General features: G+C 41.3%; 1 protein-coding gene across 1 annotated transcript in view; it reads right to left on the bottom strand.

Annotated features, from left to right (window-relative positions):
• LOC125487688 (A disintegrin and metalloproteinase with thrombospondin motifs 3-like) overlaps nt 1–19,343 on the bottom strand; it is a 107,363-nt gene extending 88,020 nt beyond the window's left edge. Inside the window, exon 1 of the mRNA XM_048619768.1 lies at nt 19,247–19,343. Within this exon, the coding sequence (XP_048475725.1) occupies nt 19,247–19,343 (97 nt within the window). The remainder of the gene's footprint in view (nt 1–19,246) is intronic.
• Between the last annotated feature and the right edge of the window lie 1,354 nt (nt 19,344–20,697).

Raw genomic sequence — 20,697 nt, 5'->3', positions numbered from 1 at the left:
CCCCCCCCCCCCACCCCCCGCACACCCCCCACCCCTAGTACTTTTTTAAAACCCTCCTAACTGTTCTGCTGTAGATTACCCTGAAATAGCTGTTCCCACTCTATTTTGGCCAGATCCTCCCTTATTTTAATAAAACCCGCCTCACACCAATCCAAAATCTTTTTTTTTTGCAGACCATCTTTCTCCTTTCACAAAACAAATTTTAATTGTCAAATATTGTGATTGCTATCACTAAAATGGTCCACCAGTGTCACCTTAAACACTTGCCTGACTGCATTCCCAAGAAGTAGATCCAGCACTGCACTGTTGCTTGTGGGACCATTTACATATTGACATTAAAAGCTCTCCTGTATACATTTCAAGAAATCTGACACCCCTCAGCCTTTATATCAAGATTCTGCAAGTTAATAGTGGGGTACTTGAAATCCCTAATACAACAGCCCTGGTGTTATTTTTACACACTATAGTGAACTGATTACATATCTGCTCAATTGTCCACTGACTGTTTGGGAGGGCCTGATATATATGTGGTGTGACTGTCTCTTTTTTTTCCTAAATTCCACCTACAAAGCCTCATTTGACAATGCTTCTAAGATATTATCCCTCCTTATTGCAGTAACTGACTCCCTAACTAATAAAACAATACCATCTCCACATTTGTAGCCTCCCCTCTCGTGGTTGAATATCCTTTATGCTGGAATGTTAAACTGCCAGTCTTGTCCCTCCCTCAATCACAGCTCTGAGATGGCAACAGTATCGCAGTTTCATGTGTAAATCCATGCCCTTAATTCATCTGTTTTAAATCAAATAATCCTGGCATTACAGTAGAGGCAATCTAGCCTCACCTTACTCCCTTAAAACACCACATGGCTTAATTTGTTCTGCCTTGCTTCCTTTTCTAAGTTATACTGCGTAGCTGTTGGACTAAAACATAGCCAAACTAGTTTAATCTCCTCCTAACAGCACTAACAATCACTCTGGCAAGGATGTTGGTCCCATTCTGGTTCAGGTGCTGACCATCCCACTTGTAGAGACCCCAACCTCCCCAGAATTAGTCCCAATGATCCAAGAATGTAAAACCCTCCCTCCTGCACCAACCCTTGAGCCACATATTCATCAGTTCTATTCTCCTATTTCTACGCTCACTAGTTTGTGGCACTAGGAATAATCCTGAGGTTACAAACTTCATGGTCCTGCTTCCCAAATCTACTGTCTAGCTTCCTGAATTACTAATGGAAAACCTCATTCCTCATTCTACCTATGTCATTGGTACCAATATGTATCAAGACCTCTATCTTATCACCGATGCCCATCAAGATGCCCTGCAGCTGTCCAGTGGCATCCCTGAACCAGGAAGGAAACCCATTATCCTGGAGTCAAGTCTGCGGCCACAGACTCACTTGTCTGTTTCCCTAACTGAAGAATTCTCTCTCACTATCACTCCCACCTTCTCGTTCCTCCCTTCCTGGGCAGTCGGGCTGCTTGTGGTGTTTTTTAACTCATGAAATACTTTTGAAGAAAGAGAGGAATAATGACAGACAGTTTACACAAAGGCCACACAAACAGAAAAATAACAATGGGATAATTTGCTTCAGTGATGTTGGTTGACGAATAAATCTGGAGCAGAAAATTTCCTGCTTACTTTCAAGTGGTATCATTGCACTTTTTACAGCCATCTACATGCAAACTTGATTTAATGTCCATCTGAAATTTGCGTCTGTTTAAAGGACATGACTGAATCTGCTAGACTTTGACAAGCTTCATTGTCACTTTACTGATAACACCTTTTATTTTCCAAATTGAATTCAAAACCTCAAACGTGTGTCAAATTCGTTTTTCCTGGATTATTAGTGCAAAAGTAGTCACTGCACTACCTCACCCTCTGGTTTGCTAATTGCAATCTAACGCTCCCAGTTTCCCATGTATTTGCCAGATGCAAAAGGTGTTGAGAAAGCAGTGAAGTTTGAGGGTACACTTCATAGAATCAAAAGCCTATGCCAGCTTGTAGCAGGGGAAGAAGTGAAGACTGTCACATTTGATTTCCATACATCTGGATCTGTCGAGACATCAGCAAGAAATATCAGCTGACTGAGTCCAGATGTGCTCCAGTAAAAACTGCATGACAGGTGCCAAATATCAACACATTACAAACATATGAACAATGACAGTTCACCAAACAAACCATCAACTTTATGACACACACAAAGCATGACAGACCAATGTGCAAGGCAGGCAACACATTGTTGATCTATGTGGCAATCACACTGTGCCCTTATTACCATTTGTGCAGCTGTGAGGCACTTTCTTTTGTACATCAACAGCAAGGATCACTGCTCTCAACTTGTGAAATGATGAGTAGCAAATAGCACATTCTTAGTTATTAGGCAGATCGCAAGAAGTAGTAAAGGTTGGGGATGTTTGTTTGTGCAAAATAAACGGCCTCTCAAAATCAAGCAGCAACAAGTAAGCTTGAAAATTATAAATCAGCTGTTGCATTGTTAATCATTTTCTAATTAATTTTTAAATACTGTTTTCAGGTATTCCCTGCCAGATCACCAAATGTAAACCCATCTGAGCTAAATTTAACACAGCTTCCTTTGGATGATAAATCATATTTGTTAAACAAATTGTTACACAAATTGTTACACAAATCACATTTGTTACATAAATCTGCTCCTTCTTTTCACAAGTAATCTACAGTTAAAAGAATGTGCATTTATATAGCTCCGTATACAACAGTTCTGGACATCCTAAATGTTTACAAAGTTGAAGCCTACGTACCTTTGAGGAATAGTTGCAATTATAGGGATCATGTAGGAAACACAGAAGCAAATTTTTACATGGCAAATGGATAAGTCACCAGATCATTTGTTTCGAGGTATTACTTTTAGGGCAAGGTCACTGGTTACAGACTTTCTGCTCTTCCTTAATATGGGGCAATGGGACCCGATGCAAATTTTACAGAAATACTGGTTACGGTGTTCAATGATGCAATAAGAGCATAAGAACACAAGAAGCTGGATGGAATTGGTTATATGATCATTCAATAAGACCATGTCTAGTACTCTGCTGCAAGTCCACTTTCCTACTGTTACCCCAATCCCTTGATTCCCTTGGCCTGATTTAACCCTGGAAGTGAGGTCTGTGATGAGAAAATTGTTGGCAGGGGGTTGTGGGGGGTGGGGGTGCATTTGCCGTTCAGATATCTGCAATCCAGGAAAGTGTGTTGGAAGCTTACAACACAAGGACAAAGCCTATGAACTGTCAGCATCCACATTGGTTACAACGAGGCATTATGCATGGGAAGGAAAGAGGGTCAAAATCACAGGGTGGGCCAGAGGTTCCCACAGTGGTCAAGGGGTCCTTGATCACAGGGCAGGTCTGGAATCAGGGGTCTGCTGCTAAGGTGCCTGCTTCCTCCACCTCCATTGGCAGTGTGTTCTAGGCACCAACCACCCTCTGTGTGAAAAATCTTCCCCGCAATTCTCCCCTAAACTTTCCCCCCTCTCACCTTGAACCTGTGCCCTCTTGTAGTGTACCATTCCACCCTGGAAAAAAGCCTCTGACTATCCACCCTACCTATGCCCCTCATAATTTTGTAAGTCTCTATCAGGTCGCCCCTCAGCCTCTGTGTTTTCAGTGAAAACAATCCAGGTTTATCCAACCTCTCTTCATAACGAAAACCCTCCAGGCCAGGTAAATATTCCCTGTACCCTCTCCAAAGCATCCATGTCCTTTTGGTAGTGTGATGACCAGAACTGCACGCAATATTCCAAATGTGGCCTAACTAAAGTTTTATCCAGCTGTAACATATCTTGCCAACTTTTATATTCAATGCCCAGGTGATAAAGGCAAGCATACTATATGCCTTCTTGACCACCTTATCCACCTGTGTTGCCACTTTTAGGGATCTGTGGACCTGTACGCCCAGATCCCTCAGTATGTCAATGCCTCTACAGGTTCTGCCATTTACTGTATAATTTGAACCTGAATTTGATCTTTCAAAATGCATCACCTCACATTTTTCTGAATTAAACTCCATCTGTCATTTCTCTACCCAAACCTGCAATCTATCTGTATCCCACTGTATTCTTTGATAATCCTCCTCATTATCTGCAAATCCGCCAATTTTAGTATCATCCACAAACTTATTAATCAGACCACCTTCATTTTCTTCCAGGTCACTTGCCTACATTACAAACAACAAAGGTCCCAACACGGATCCCTGCGGAACACCACTAGTTACTGATCTCTATTCCGAAAAGCACTCTTCCACCGCTACTCTCTGTCTTCTATGACCAAGCCAGTTCTGTATCCATCTAACCAGCACACTCTCGATCCCATGAGAGGCTACCTTTTGTACCAGCTTGCCATGAGATACCTTATCAAAGGCTTTGTTAAAGTCCATGTAGACAACATCCAGTGCCCTTCCCTCATCAATCATTCTGAATGAGGTCCCATTTGTGATGTCTAAGTTAAGAAACCAGCCAGGGAGTTCTCTTATGCCATCTACTGCCAACCAACCTTTCCTGGTCAGCATATTCACTGGGAGGCTCTACCATTTCCATGAGCTATGTGGTTGACCTTATCAGAAACCCCATAAGCAGGACCTAAGCTATTTGTTCACATGGCAATCTTAATGTTGAGATGGGGCACATCATAGCCATCCAGCGGGATAATGGCTACCCTGATTAGATCAATTCTCACTCTAATAACCTGCAAATTGATATTAAAAAAGACCCGGATGTGTGAGGTATCTCAAAAGTTTAAGTATCAGATAAATTTAGCTGCGACGATACAGCAATGTGAGTGGTGTTCACCACAAACAGGATGTTACTGTCAAGTCAAAAAGAAATTCTGCCTGTCATGCAATTCAGTAATGTGGTACAAGAATTTCAATGCTGGTGTGATTTCTTGTGTAGGCCGTACATCCCAAAGTCTGGTGGATAATATCAAACAGCATGACCCCTTAGCTTTTCGCAACAGGCAAGGTACTGACCATACCCAATGAGCCCATACTTGCAAAATTCAAGGGTGAATATTTAGATCGGATTGAGATCTTGAACAACATTTGTTAAATAACCCTGAGTGTCAGAATTATGCCAACAACCAACACTGGGATTATAAAACAGGCTTGCAGTGTGGCATACTTGTGTATACTGGAAGCTGCACATTTTAATACACACGGTCACGTTTCTTGCAGATGGAAAGAACATGAATTCACTGCATCTGTTCCAACTCAATAAAATATGTGACAGACTTTCACAATGTCGTGACCAATCACAGTCAGGGTACTTGGTTTAAAACAAACAAAGTTTGCTGGTTAACTGTCAGTCATCATTGAACTGGTGCATTCTCCATGGCAACTCCTCCAACAATTGCATTCCAATTGTCAACCAATCAGCACTCTGCTCTGGTATAGCATAAAGATTATTTTCCTTTTACATTAGGACAATCCACGAGAGATACTAGTGCGTGTAAGACAAAACATTTGACAAAATGTTCACTTTCCAACAAACTGTCCAGCTGGGGGAAATAACAATGCAGCATCTAATTTACCCTGTAAGAACACATTTCATTGAGATTAACTTCCATTCCTAAATTCCAGATAATGGAAACTCATTCTAATTAACTTCTCACTAAACAATCCTTGGATTCAAAGAATCAAGTAAAACTTTATTGCACTCTTTAAGGCAAGTGTTTTCACTTACAGCTAAAGAGACCAGAACTATGCACAGTACACTAGATATGACCTCAACAAAGCCCTGTGATGCAACAAGATTTTCTTATTCTTGTTTTCTGACCTCTCACCCCACGCAGTGTAATAAATGAGGACTTAAAATGTGACTTTAAATGAAATTGTTTAGAAAAGGAATTCCAGAGCCTAGGAAGTAGGAAGCTGAAAGCTTGGCTGCTAACAGTCGATTGAGTAAATGCTAGGATATGCAGAATTGGAGGAGCTCTTACAAGGTTGTTGGGTTTTAGGGCTGGAAGAGATCACACAAATAAGGCGAGTCAGGCCATGGAAGGATTTGAAATCAAGGATGAGAACCTTAAAGGAACCAACAACCAACCAACACAAATGAGCAAATAGTGATTCAGGATAAATGTCTGGCTATAGGTAGTCGAGTTTTGGATAACCTCAGGTTATGGATGGTAAAAGATGGGAAACCAGACACTGAAGCATTGAAACGGCTGAGTCTAAGAGAAGAATGAAAGAGCTGAGGTAATGACAGAGACATAAATATATATTTTGATGGTTGTTGTGTCCAGCGATGTATTTCACAGCTTTCTGAATCCACTGGTGTATTTTTTTAATTGCAGATGCAACCTTATGTTCTGTTGGTTGATTTACAATAAAGCTTTTTATTCTAATTGTAAATAAATATAAACTGAGAACTTCACTTCAGATGAGTCAAATCACCGAAGGCTCAAGTTTTTTCAATTTCTCTTTAATGTTTACCAACTTGTTGCTGCAACACCTAAACCAGTGATACTTCATATATTGCATCAAGCCTTTTATTAACTTCATTTCAAATGAGAGAAAGTTACGCTCTGAAAAGATAGATTGTATCTATAATCAATTATGAATTCAACTCTGGAAGTGATAAATAAAGATGTGCAGTTTGCAGGTACCACTTTTCACAACTCAGATAGACAAGCATTCAAAATCTCTCACACAACTTGCCAGTACATTTTCATTTTAACTTGCTCTTCTGAAGCCTCCCTGCAGTGTTTTTAACTCAAGCTTACTAGTTGTAAGTTAGACAGCATCGATGGGCTTCCTGATTAGTTATGGACTTCATTAATGGTGAGAAATAGAGAAGTGGACCACCAACATGGTAATAAGATCTGGCGGTTAAAATTGGCATGATTTCATGTTTCCAGAGGGTACGTTCAGATAGTAATTGCCTCCTATGGTTTCCTACTGAAAACTCGCTGAGAGTTAAAATTGACCTCAAGGTTTCAAATCAGTTCCCCACAGAGAATGCAGTGTTCTGTCAAACTGAATAGCGTTGGAACCATTCTACAAAAAAAAAATCAGCTGTGCAAAAGGGTACATATCTGCCCTAACCAATGTGGTTTTCAGTGATGGCAGCAGACTTGGTTACAAATAACAAACCTCATAGATGTACAGTGTGTCACACAGCAGAGCGCCCAGGATGAAGAAAGAAAAAAATCTTTTACTTCCTGCCAAAATGCTAAAACAAGAAGAAAAAGCAGCAAAAACAGCATTTCAGCAAAACCTGAACTTAAACGTGGGGAAAGAGTTTTATTAAAGTCTGTATGAGAACTATTCAAACTTTTTGACAGCATGTAAAATTGTGTTAAAAAAAATTTCTAGAAGATGAACTGCATTTCAAATAAAGCTGTTTTCCTCTTTTTGATGCAAGGGCTTTGTGAAATTTTATCAGCGGTTAACATAAATGATCACACCCAATATGTTTCTTTTTGGTAAATTACAATAACTGCACTAATTCATTGCGTGTTACTGAGCTAGACCATGTACAAAGATCAAAGGTTCAGTCTTGATCTGTAGAATTAACTATTCCTTGAAAGCAGTATAGGTCTCAGACCTTCAGCTATAGAAGGAATAATCAGCAATGTTGTTATATCTGACTGCAATCCAGTAATATCCACTAAAAGGGTGAGCAGGAGAGGGTTATCTTCTGTTATATAGTGTGCCAACATTCACTGGCAAGGCTCTCGCACAAACAAAGGCAACTTGGGTGAAGTACGTTCAGAAATCTAAGGAATCAATATCTACAGGGGAAGGAGTACATATGAAAAAGAAGAAAAATCATGTTTATCCTTTAAGGCAAAGATGACCATCTACAACATCTGGGGTGTTTGGGAGGGTTTAAGTGGGTATCTAAGTGACTGCTGAGGCCAAATAGGGCCCAGAAGATTCTGAAATTGGAACCAGATATCCCAACAATTGAGATTTAGACAAGTTACCGGTTCAGGATGAGTTCACACTGCATTTTCTTTCCACGTCTGACCTGCTTATATTTGAGGAAGATGGCCACGTTTTTGGATTGCACCAGATCCTAGCTGAGTTTCTCCAAAGAACCAAATTCAGGGTCAAAACTCCCAACTTGAGCCTTCAGAGTTTTCTTGTAAAACTTCCTTTGACTGACATGCAAGAACATCCTAGCCTCCAGCTCTCCATAGAAGACTCACTTTGATAAATGAATTTCAGCCATCTCGGCTACCTAATCAGCCAAATTTAACAGTTATGGGCTCGGGGTGTTTTGCAGGTATCTCAAAGCATTACGAAAATGCAAATATTGCCAGATATTTCAATGTATAACAGACCACTATAAATACAAGCCATTACAGGTTTCATTGCAAGCCATTATTATAACAGATGCCTCCACTATAGGTTTACCATGTGAACTCTGGTATCACAGTGGGTTCTGTCACTCACATTCTAACCCTTTCAAACCTTATACATCTCACCCACCACACCGCATTGACCTATTATTATTTCACATGCAAATGCCTGGCATTTTGTCCTACCATCTGTTCTTCAGAAGCTTCTGAAGGCAGCTCAAATGAAAGCTTCTTGGCAATGATGATCGTACATGGTTCAAGCACTGCACGCACAGGGCACAATGAGCAGGGCTGTAGATTGCTTCAAAAACTTTTCATTTGATAGGCAGGCTAACTCCTCTTCATTCCCAGATTGATGTTAGGAGGCTGCCAAAAGCCATACTTGCATGGCAAATCTTCCATGCATCGCGTTGTCAATACAGACAGCTCGAGAGAAAGAGTGGGGATGCTAAGACTATCTGTTGCAGACAGGTTCTGGTCATGATCTGAAAACTTGGGCTCAAGATAAGGCTCTCCTGGAGCAGGCTGATACATCACTTCTGTTTTCTCTGTGCTGATCATAGCGCCAATGTCGTTTCACGCATTGGAGTGCAAATCCACACATTACACCTCCAATCCAGCTCTGAACCAGCACAGTTACGAGCAAACAGGAAATCACAAAGTGTGTCCCTGGAGACCTCGGTCTTTTCCTAAAGTCATCTCAGATTGAGCAGCTTCCTGTCCATGCTGTATTTAATTTCACTCCCAGTATCATCTTCACGAGAGACAGCAGACAGCATGGAGGAGAGAAATATGGAGAGGATCAGCACTAGCACACAGCCATAATGAACTCTATTAGTAATTGAGAAGGAGTCAGAAGTCTCACTCTTCTCCAGGACATGAGCCAGCATGCTGTCAACAAAACTGCTTTTGAAATGATTAAGTAAAAACACTATTCCAGCCAAAATACAGCAAAACTAAATTTGGTCCAGCATCAAACAGCTTTTGGGTCACATTTAAGTTTGCATTTATATGCAGCATAAATTAGTTGAACTGTATTTCTGAATATTCCCCTTAGAAGCAACCACACAGCAAATAGGTTGCCTGTGATGTATAATTTGACTCAGTCCTTGTCAGATGAGCAAGCAAACTTCAGGGTTCACATTGTTGCTGTGATTGTGTGATTGCCTTCCCTAGGGAAAAAGACTTTGGCTATTCACCCTATCCATGCCCCTCATGATTTTATAAACCTCTATAAGGTCACTCTGAGTCTCCGACACTCCAGGAAAAATAGCCTCAGCTTATTCTGCCTCCCCCGTAGCTCAAGCCATCCAACATCCTTGTAAATCTTTTCTGAACCCTTTCAAGTTTCACAACATCCTTCCTATAGCAGGGAGACCAGGATTGAACGCAGTATTTCAAAAGTGGCCTAACCAATGTTCTGTACAGCCACAACATGACCTCCCAACTCCTTTACTCAGTGCACTGACCAATAAAAGCAAGCGTACCAAACGCCTTCATCACCTCCCTCTCTACCCGTGACTCCACTTTCAAGGAACTATGAACCTGCACCGCAAGGGCCTCTTTGTTCAACAACACCACCCAGGCCCTAAGCGTATAAGTCCTGCCCTGATTTGCCTTTCCAAAATGCTGCTCCTTGCATTTATCTGAATTAAACTCCTCAGCCCATTGGCTCATCTGATCAAGGTCCTGCTGTGCTTCGAGGTAACCTTCTTTGCTGTCCACTGAAACTCCAATTTTAGTGTCATCTGCAAACTTACTAACCATACCTCCTATGTTCACATCCAAATCATTTATATAAATGATAAAAAGCAGTGGGCCAGCACCGATCCTTGTGGCATACTGCTGGTCACAGGCCTCCAGTCTGAAAAGCAACCCTCCACCACCACCCTCTGTGTTCTACCTTCGAGCCAGTTCTGCATCCAGGTGGTCAGCTCTCCCTGTATTTCATGTGATCTAACCTTACTAACCAGTTTACCAGTCAGTTTTAAATGTTTCTTCAAAAACAGCCACGTCCCCTCAAGTCTGACTTCACAGATTTACTCTGTCAGGAAGTTTCATGACTCTCCACAATAATGTTCACATCAGACATGGGAAGATCAATAATATTTCTTATCAGTCTTCTTTCCTGACTGCAGTTTACATCAAAATTTGTAGTATATGATCTTTCCTTTATTTAATTTTGGTATCTGGTCCATCCAATTAGATGACCATTTCCTGTCTTTGCTATATTTATGCTTTTGATCAGATTCCCCATGGTAGGCTCATGCAGAAGGTAAGGAGGCATGGGATAGGGGAAAATGTGGCAGATTGCATTCAGAATTGACTGACCCTTAGAAGACAAAGGGTGGTAGTGGACGGAAAATATTCAACATGGTGCTCAGTTATGAGTGGTGTACCACAAGGATCTGTCCTGGGTCCTCTTCTATTTGTGATTTTTGTAAATGATTTGGATGTAGGAGTGCAAGGGTGGATTAGTAAGTTCGCGGATGATACGAAGGTGGGTCGAGTTGTGGATAGTGCAGAGGGCTGTTCTAGGTTACAAAGGGACATTGATAGGATGCAGAGCTGGGCTGAGAAGTGGCAGATGGAGTTTAACCCTGAAAAGTGTGAGGTGATTCATTTTGGAAGGACAAACTTGAAAGCAGAATACAGGGTTAACGGAAAGATTCTTGGCAGTGTGGAAGAGCAGAGGGATCTTGGGGTTCATGTCCACAGTTCCCTGAAAGCTACCACCCAGGTGGATAGAGTTGTTAAGAAGGTGTATGGTGTGTTAGCTTTCATTAATAGAGGGATTGAGTTCAAGAGCCATGAAGTTATGCTCCAGCTATACAAAAGCCTGGTTCGGCCACATCTGGGGTATTGTGTCCAGTTCTGGTTGCCTCATTACAGGAAAGATGTGGAAGCATTGGAAAAGGTGCAAAGGAGATTTACCAGGATGTTGCCTGGAATGGAGGGAACGCCTTACGAGGAAAGGTTGAGAGAGCTAGGGCTTTTCTCTTTAGAACGACGAAGGATGAGAGGTGACTTGATAGAAGTGTACAAAGTGATCAGAGGTATAGATAGAGTGGACAGCCAGAGACTTCTTCCTAGGGTGGAGGTAGCTATTACGAGGCGGCATAGTTTTAAACTGAGTGGAGGTAGATATAGGGGAGACGTCAGAGGTAGGTTCTTTACTCAGAGAGTGGTAGGGGCATGGAATGCATTGCCGGAGAGGGTAGTGGAGTCGGCCTCATTAGGGGCATTTAAGCGGCTATTACATAGGCATATGGATGATAGTATAAGGTAGGGGTGGAGGTCAGATAGACCTTAGGTTTAGGGTAAAAGTTCAGCACAACATCGTGGGCCGAAGGGCCTGTACTGTGCTGTACTGTTCTATGTTCTATGTTCTATGTATTGAAACAAGTTTTCTCCTGTTCCTTCTTATGGTACCTTCAACCTACGTACTAGATAAGATCTCTACTGATAATTGTTTCTGTGGGCAATTAACCTTTTGTTTTGAACTCTGGTCCATTTGATTTTCATTTAGTATTGATAGTTTCCTTGTATGTCATCTCCCACTGTAGTTCTTTGGTTGTTGCACTCTGTAACATTTCTCTGCCACGCGCTTTTTGATGAACATTTATTCCCCAAGGTAACTTCCCGGTGAGGAGAGGAAGTTATATTTTGAACTTCCTTTTCATACTCTGGTAGTGTTAATCCGCATAGTAATTGGATGGATCAGTAGTTTAAGAGTGATATTTGGAGTCATCACTCTGTTTGAAGGGTGATTTGATCATTAAGACTCCTCATTCCAGTTTAGCATCAGATTGAGGATATCTGGGAAAACTTGAGATACTTGAATTCATTTTTTCTGTGAAATGAATGAAGTAATCATTCACAAATTTTTGGTCATTGATACAAATTAGTCTGCTATTGTATGTATTGCGAACATTTCTTTCAATGTTGTAATGACTGTTTCATTAGTGGTTGCATATAATTACTTTTCTAGAAGGCTTGAGGTAAACCATCTATGACAATCCAGTATGAATTGGGCCCTTCGACCCAACAAGTCCACACCGACCCTCAGTGCATCCCACCCAGACCCATCCCCCTATAACCCACCTAATCTGCACATCCCTGAACACTATGGGCAATTTAGCACGGCCAATCCACCGAACCTGCATATCTTCAGACTGTGGGAGGAAACCGGTGCACCCAGAAGAAACTCACACAGACACGGGGAGAATGTGCAAACTCCACACAGAGTCGCCTGAGCTGGAATCGAACCCAGGTTCCTGGCACTGTGAGGCAGCAGTGCTAACCACTGAGTCACCATGCCACCCTAAATTGTGCCTACCACAATCTGAATTTTTTTTTTCAATATTTTTAGAAATTCCAGACCAACAGATTGTTGACAGAATTTGAGTTCCATGTTTTGTTATGCACATGTGACCCTGATGTAACTTTACTAAGCTGTCTTCTCAGAGTGAGACTGGAATCACTAGCTTCTCGTTGTACATGAGGATGTTCTCCACAATTTGGCCCATATCCCTATAATCCCTTCCTATTCATATACACATCCAGATGGCTTTTAAATGTTGTAATTGTTCCAACTTCCACCACTTCCTCCGGCAGCTCATTCCACACGTGCATCACCCTCTGCGTGAAAAAGTTGCCCCTTACGTCTCTTTTATATCTTTCCCCTCTCATCTTAAACCTATGCCCTGTAGTTTTGGACCTCCCTACCCCAGGAAAAAGACCTTGACTATTCACCCTAACCACGGCCCTCATGATTTTACCTCCATATAGTCACCCCTCAGCCTCTGATGTTCCAGAATAAATAGCACCAGCCTATTCAGCCCCTCCCAGTAGCTCAAACCCTCCAACCCTGGCAACATCCTTGTAAATCTTTCCTACACCCTTTGAAGTTTAACGTCTTTCCTATAACAGGGAGTAGTCTGAAACCTTTTCACAACTCCATGTGATTGCTAGAGCTTCTTTCTATGAGTACAAATCTTGTCTCAGTATCTGACATGGATACATGTTCTTGAGACATGGAATTGTCTTGTGTTCAGCATCCATTTGTCTGTTCTTTTTTAAAAAATGGACAACTGCAAGGCTATGGCTGAGGCATCTGCTGCAGTTATGGCTTGCAATGAGGAGTAGAAGAATGCTGGAGTATTTGGCAATGTTAGAACTTTCTTGATCCTTTGACATGTTTATTCTTGGTACACATTCCAATGTCATGCTTTGCCTTAAGAATGATATTGAAGATTCAGTAACTTGCGACACTTATGGCAAGCATTTTGCTAACTGACATTCCAAGAGAAAGTTGAAGAGCTCAGACTGAAGTGAGAATTGGTAAATTCATTAATGGCACTTGTCTTTTGATTATCTGCTATACGCCCTTACTACTGACAATGTGACCTAAGAAATGAGTAGGAATTTTCAAAAATTTACCACCTGCAGCCTTCCTTATTATAAATGATTCAACACTCCTTGAACCCTCTGGTAATACTGTTAAGTTGTTCATTGTGCATTAAGATGTCATCCATGTCATAATCTACTCTACTAAGATCTTACAGAATCATAGATATTGTTCTCTGCACAATTTTTGGAGCTGATATTATACTGAATTAAAACAAAATGTTCTGAAAGAAGTATGAATGTTGTCAATTACTTTGACTTCTCATTCAATAGGACATGCCAAAAGCTATTGTTTGCATCCATGGAACACTTCAACAAACTTTCATCCACTGAAGACATCAGATGTATCCACTTGCGACAGCTTTAAGGCGAGACAACACAAATACAGATTGTATCATTTGATTTAATGGCTGACTCCTGAACACCAGCCCACTGGCTTCATGACTGGAGAAAAGACAGCCAACTTGGTGATCTCTCCAAGCTGGAATTCAACTTTCATCTTTAGTGGGTGTGGTCATTTTCTAGGCAGAAAGAGACACATAGGTTTGGTTTCTCTGCTCAATGGGACACTGTATTCTGTCTCAAATCTTCCTATCCTTGTGAATAATACAGGAAGTATATTTTGGAAGTGACTTCCAGTCTCTTGATGGTTGACCTCTTCTGCTTTCCTAACAAGATTGAGGTTAATACATGCTCTTCTGTTTAACAAAGAAAATTTTTGAATATATAAAACATACCAAATATCCAACATTTGTCTTCCTTTTGTATTTGAATTTTACTGCAGCCTTCCTTTACCTTTGAATTAGATTCCATGTGGTCTCTGCAATTGATTCTCTGTTAGTTATAAGCAGTGTCTTCCTAAACATTGTTTCTGGTCTTACAATATGATTACAATAAGCTTCTATCAAGCCTGGTTTCTAACTAGGATCTGACTTGTCTAACACTATCATCAGCTGGGATCACAACTTTCCCATCTCAATTCCATGCCCATCAACTCTCTTCACCTCCAGGTACAATGAGAAAGCTGTTGTTGATGTGACCATGGACCACCTAGCTTCCCTCCAAAACCCCCAGTCTTTCACACCAACCTTCCCCCTTCTGAGTTTCTCCTTCTAAAGACCCAAGAACTGCCACCTGCGCAACCATAGGGCCTCCAGGAGAAGAAAGAAGAGCGACAGCACAGCAAATTCATTAAGAGGAAAGGCCACCTGATCTGACACTTGCAGTGATCAGCTCAGATACTTGTAGACGAGTACACAGTTGTGATGGTGAGCTACCGGTCACAACTTTACCTGGATGGTTCATTTACCAGTTCAGTGGAAGGTGAAGTAGCAGGTGACAGCTGTTGCAGAGGATTCAGATGTGGACCTCAGCAGGATGGCTTAGAGAGAAGCACTGAATAGACGTTCTCACAGAACGCTGGACATATTGACTAGTTTGCCAGACAGCCAAAGAACAAGGAACAGCATGGTTCCACATTGGCACAGTAAGGGCTTACCCATTCTATGGCTTCACTGTTGAATTTCCCTGCTAAGCTGCAGAACATGAGGCACTGCCCCTGTTGTCCTAGACTTGTAGCACTTGATAACTGTGTGTACTTCATGCAGCCACATCACCTAATCCACCGTTATCCCTGTGAGGAGACATCACCTCTCACTGCCGCATGGAAAAACATGCCAGGATGTCTCCAAAACCATCCAAGAGTCCTTCCATTTTAATGTAGAAAAAGTTCCAAACTTTCAATTTGTACTGTTGACCCTTTAAATAGGAGGAACCATCTTTCTGCTTCATGTCTTTTTATTACCCTGTGATCCAGCCTGGGTTGAATGATTATCTGAAATCTCAGAGATTAAATCCGGTGGTTGCCGTTATAAGTCGAGTAAAGTGACTGCTGTTTTCGAGGAGGGGTGGGATCTGATTATTGCCTGTTTTCTGTGTACCAGGGGAAGCGATGGCCTAGTGGCATTATCACTGGACTGTTAATCCGGAGACCCAGCTAATGCTGTGGGACCCGGGTATGAATCCCATCATTCAATTGAATTCAAGGGAAAAAGAAGTCTGGAATTCGGAGTCTAAAGATGACCATAAAACCACTGTCGATTGTCGGGAAAAAAAACCCATCTGGCTCACTAATATCCTTGAGGGAAGTAAACTGCCATCCTTACCTGGTCTGGCCTATATGTGGCTACAGATCCACAGCAATGTGCTTGACTGTTAACTGCTCTGCAGGCAACTAGGGGTGGGCCATAAACGCCGTCATCTCGTGAATGAATAACAAGAACCTGCTATTGGCATCCTAGTTGTCCTTCTATCGATTTCTGAAAGAATACAGGGAAAGTGACAATACCTGGTGTGATAGGAGCACACTGCAAGGCTCTTGAAGAAGAACCTGCCTGATGAGACAGCAGAAAATAGCAAAGGACATTGTCCTCATGCACTCAAGCTGGAAGACACTGAAACTCCCTGGAAGTAAAAGAGCAACAACCAGACCAGTAGATTAGAATCAATGTTAATGCGGTCTCTTCACAACTCCTGATAAACACAATGACATGGGCCAGCAGGAAAGACAAGTGGATGGTAAAACCAGCCCTAACAAAGTCTGCCCCCGAGTCAGCAAACTTCTCGACCTTCACACACAAGAGAAAGGGGATAGCACCAAGTCGGGCAAAGCAGCAGGAATTAATGGAATTTCCCCAAAATTCCTGAATGACATTGGATTCCAGGGAAGTACGTGGCCAACTAAGCTGTTTACTAACATTCATAGCACAGGCCCCTTTCCAAACATCTAGCATCAATGTGCGAAAGTGGCCATTACTAAGTGACTCAGCGACCCATGCGTCCACCATCCCATCAACTGCTCTCAATAGCACTGAAGGTCCTGAAATACGTTCCACCTGAACAGATTTTCACATGGACCGCAAGTGCTCTGAGCAGGTCCTGACAGCAGCCTCATAATCAAGGCTAGTTTCCCCGAACAGCCTGAAGACGGGACCAACCTTTGTTGACTTAATGTGGTGCATGAACAGGCTGCCAAAACCCTCCAAAATCAGCTGCTGTTCGAAAACTCCACAACTGATCAACTCCATGGTCAGCCACTAGCAGTTCTGTGTGCACCATGGAGATCAAATCAGCCATTACAAATTTTAGCAACGATGACAGGGGTTTAGACACTATAGGGGAGGCATAAATGGGCATTGTCTTGGGGACAGTGTCCCTGATAGGCACAAGGGACTCCTAAAGGAAGTAACCCAACCCCTTCACTTCCACCTTTTACAGTGTAGGTTACAAGTATCATTGTGGCAGAGGGTGAATGAGGTCATTAAATGGCCATTATTTAGAAACTTAAAGGTCTCCATAGTTTTCTGATGCCTTCCCTGAACACCGCAATATGCGAACAGCGGTGAATTGGTTATTCACTGTATTTACACCGGCGCACCCCCGCCCACCCTCAGCCTGTAATTATGCTGGCAGTAGATTGCATTCAATCCCTAATGTCCTGCTCAACCTTCTTATCTTAATGAAAAGTAACTGCCCATCAAAGTTAATCCAGTGGTTATTAAATGTTCTGAGGCAATCTCATTCGTAATACTTTGCTTTATTGTGAAGTAAGAATTTTTTCCTCAAAACATCAGTTTGCTTTTGACCAGGAGATACATAATGGGATTGCAAACATGCTCTGCTTTAGATCTGCAAAGTTACCTCAGTTCTCTGTTGTAAACAGAGCCAAGCATTACACACGTTATAATTCATATCGATTACTAGGCTTTCAATTGAAAACACTGAAAGTTTTTGTGTTAGCTTTGCCTCCAATCCTGCAGTCACTGTGACTAGCTGAAGCTCTGGGAAACTCCTACCGGCTCACAGCAATCCACAGTCATCCCATTGTCTCTCCTTGTGCTCCACAGTCCGAATTCCCTAGCAACTAGAAGCAACTTCAAAATCATGCAGCAGTCCTGCACGTTTCCCACCTGGAACAAAGACAATGTCATGGAAACATAAACGGCAAAATAAACTTGTGGCTCAAGGAAAATTGACATATTTTTTAAAAACTCTCACTTTCCTTACTTTCCCACTGAGAGAAGTAAACTAATTTGCTCTTATTCTGGACATTACAGACAGAATCAGTACCAGTTCAAAACCACTTGGGCCAAGTTCAAACGGGATGGGAAGCAAAAACTTCAATATGTAAAAAAAGTCATGATTCTCAGATTTCAGATTCAAAGATGGGTATTTATAATATGTTCCATAAATGATAAACAACTATTAACCAATTTTTTTTTAAGAAATCTCTCTACTACACAATTTAGAACACAGAGTCATAGAGCTGTACAGCACAGAAAAATTTTGGTCCAACTCGTTCATGCCGACTAGATATCCTATATTAAACTTGTCCCATTTGCCAGCATTTGGCCCATATCGTTCCAAAACTTTTCTGTTCATATACCCATCCAGATGTTTTATAAATGTTGCAATTGTACCAGTCTTCAATACTTCCCCTGGCAGCTCATTTCACATATGCACCATCCCCTGCGTGGAAAAGGTGTCCTTTAGGTCTCTTTTAAATCTTTCACCTCTCACCTTAAACCTATGGCCTCTAGTTTTGGACTCCTCTGCTCTGGTAAGAAAAATTTGTCTATTCCAAACAGGAAGAATGCACCCTTCTCTACAACAGAAGAAGAAAATCCCATTGCATCCAAACAGAAAGCCATATTTGGGAAAAGTTGTATTGGCAGAAAACTAAGCTTGTCAAGGACAATTACAATTTGGCTGCAAAATTCTCACTTTACACAGGTGCACTTATATTGTTTACATACGTATCCACCAACCCAATCAAATTCCGCTGGCTCAGCTCCAGTAACTAAAAGACCAACACAAGGTTGGCTGACCACAAGGTTAGCACCAAACAGTGTAATTACAAAATCAGGTTCATTTTCCTCCATATTGGGAACTCCTTAGGCACAGCTACTGGCATCAGAGGGGAACACAAAGAGCTGCATCACACCCCAATCTATCAAATATGTAAGATCCCAGAAAGAATTTTCTTGTTCATGACAATCAGGTTTGAGACACATTGAGGCTGTATTGAGTGAACATAGTTGCTCTTCATCATTTATGTATCAAACTACAGCAGTTAATCCACAAGAATTCTTTGTCTAATCCTTGACATCCTTCAGAATTCCCTGTATGACAGCACAAGGAACATACTGACATGCTGCTCTAATTATTTTGTAGACTTTGAAATGTTTCAGGATGGTTTTAGCTTTGGAGAGATATCGAAGCAAGAGTCCCACAAATTTGGACCCGCCATTGATAGATTTTTGGGTTTGGAGGCATCTATCACCCTTCTATGCTAGTTCTATATCCCAATAGTATGAGAGTTTTATCTTTGTATAAGAGCAGGATATTAAGGTTTAATAATGGTACTCCCTCAAGATTTGAGCCAATATCAACTACCTTAGAAATCATTCGGTACCTAAATAGCCCATTCCACTGCCCTTACCTCTCAGCCCTAGAAACATTCCCTTCAAGAATGTATCCAATTCCACTTTCAGAGATATTATTGGATCAGCTTCCAACATATTATCAGTAAGTGCCATTCCAGATCATAGCAACTTACTGAGTAAAACAAGCCTGCTAATTTCATCCCCGGTTCTCCGATGCTGGGAAACATTTTCTCACCATTTAATCTTTTGAAACTTTTTTATAAATTTGAACACCTCTATTAAATCTCCTCTTTACATTTTTTGCCGTAAAGAAAGTGATTCCAAATGTCTAGTCACTCTTCTTAATACCAGTCTTGCATTCCTATTACCATCCTACTAAAGTTGTTCTGCACCCACCTTGTAAGGCTGCGACAGCTTTCCTAAACTGTGCTGTTCAAAACTGGATGCAATACTCCACCCGAGATCAACCTCTTGCAAAACCTCCTTGAATTTTCCGTTCTGCTTCCCCATTTAAAAAGCCAAGGATCCCATACATTTTACTGATAACCTTATCTGCCACTTCACTGATTTGAGTAAATACAACTTCGCTGTTTCAGTACCTTTTTACAATGCATTGTTTAGTTAATATCACTTCTTCTCATTCTTCCTATGAACATGCATCATACTTTTCTGTGTTAAATTGCAATTTCCATGGGTCTGCTCACTTTACCGGTCTGTATATGTTTTCAAAGTCCATTACTGACCTTCTCATTACTTTATACAGTTTCAAGTTTTGTATCATTTGCAAATTTTGAAATTAGGCCATGTGTGTCCAAGTCCAGGACATTAATATATATTGCAAAGGACAATGGTCCTTGTACTGGTCCCTGGGTACATCACAGTATACTTACACTCCACCATCAGTCTGGAAAATAGCTGCCCCTCTGTGATCTTTTTACTTTTTAACTCTTAGTCAGTTTTGCATCCAAGTTTTGCATTGTTGCTACTTTAGCACTGGGCTTCAAATATTGCTATGGATCTAAAATCCACTTGGACAACATTAACCCTCACTTTTCATTCACAGAATTCAATCAAGTTAGTCAACTATTGAGATACTGGAAGTCAATTATTACTTCAGATTGAATTAAAATAATTTTCTTCCACATTATTATTATGAGCAATTACAGACCAGTCAATTTAACATCGGTGGTGGGAAAGCTTCGAGGAAAGGATCTGGGATTTGTTAGGGAAAAGATTATTCCTCTGACCACACTATTTACCCTGATATTCCCCATCCTATTGCTTAAATCATCAAAATATTTTTGGCTCATTGAAGCAACAGCTTAAATCATTTCCCCAACAATCACACATTGTGTGAGAGGACAGTGGCAATGCTATGTGGAAGCCAATGGCCCTAGCTAACCAGTTACAGCCAAATCACTGTTGGAGTACATAGAACATAGAATATGGAATCCCTACAGTGTGCAAACAGGCCCTTCGACCCAACAAGTCCACACCAACCCTCAGA

Source organism: Rhincodon typus, chromosome 3, assembly GCF_021869965.1.
Source record: "Rhincodon typus isolate 14 chromosome 3, sRhiTyp1.1, whole genome shotgun sequence".
NCBI classification, from domain to species: domain Eukaryota; kingdom Metazoa; phylum Chordata; class Chondrichthyes; order Orectolobiformes; family Rhincodontidae; genus Rhincodon; species Rhincodon typus.
Note: the sequence above shows the minus strand (reverse complement) of the source record. Positions and strands in the feature narration are given on the sequence as shown.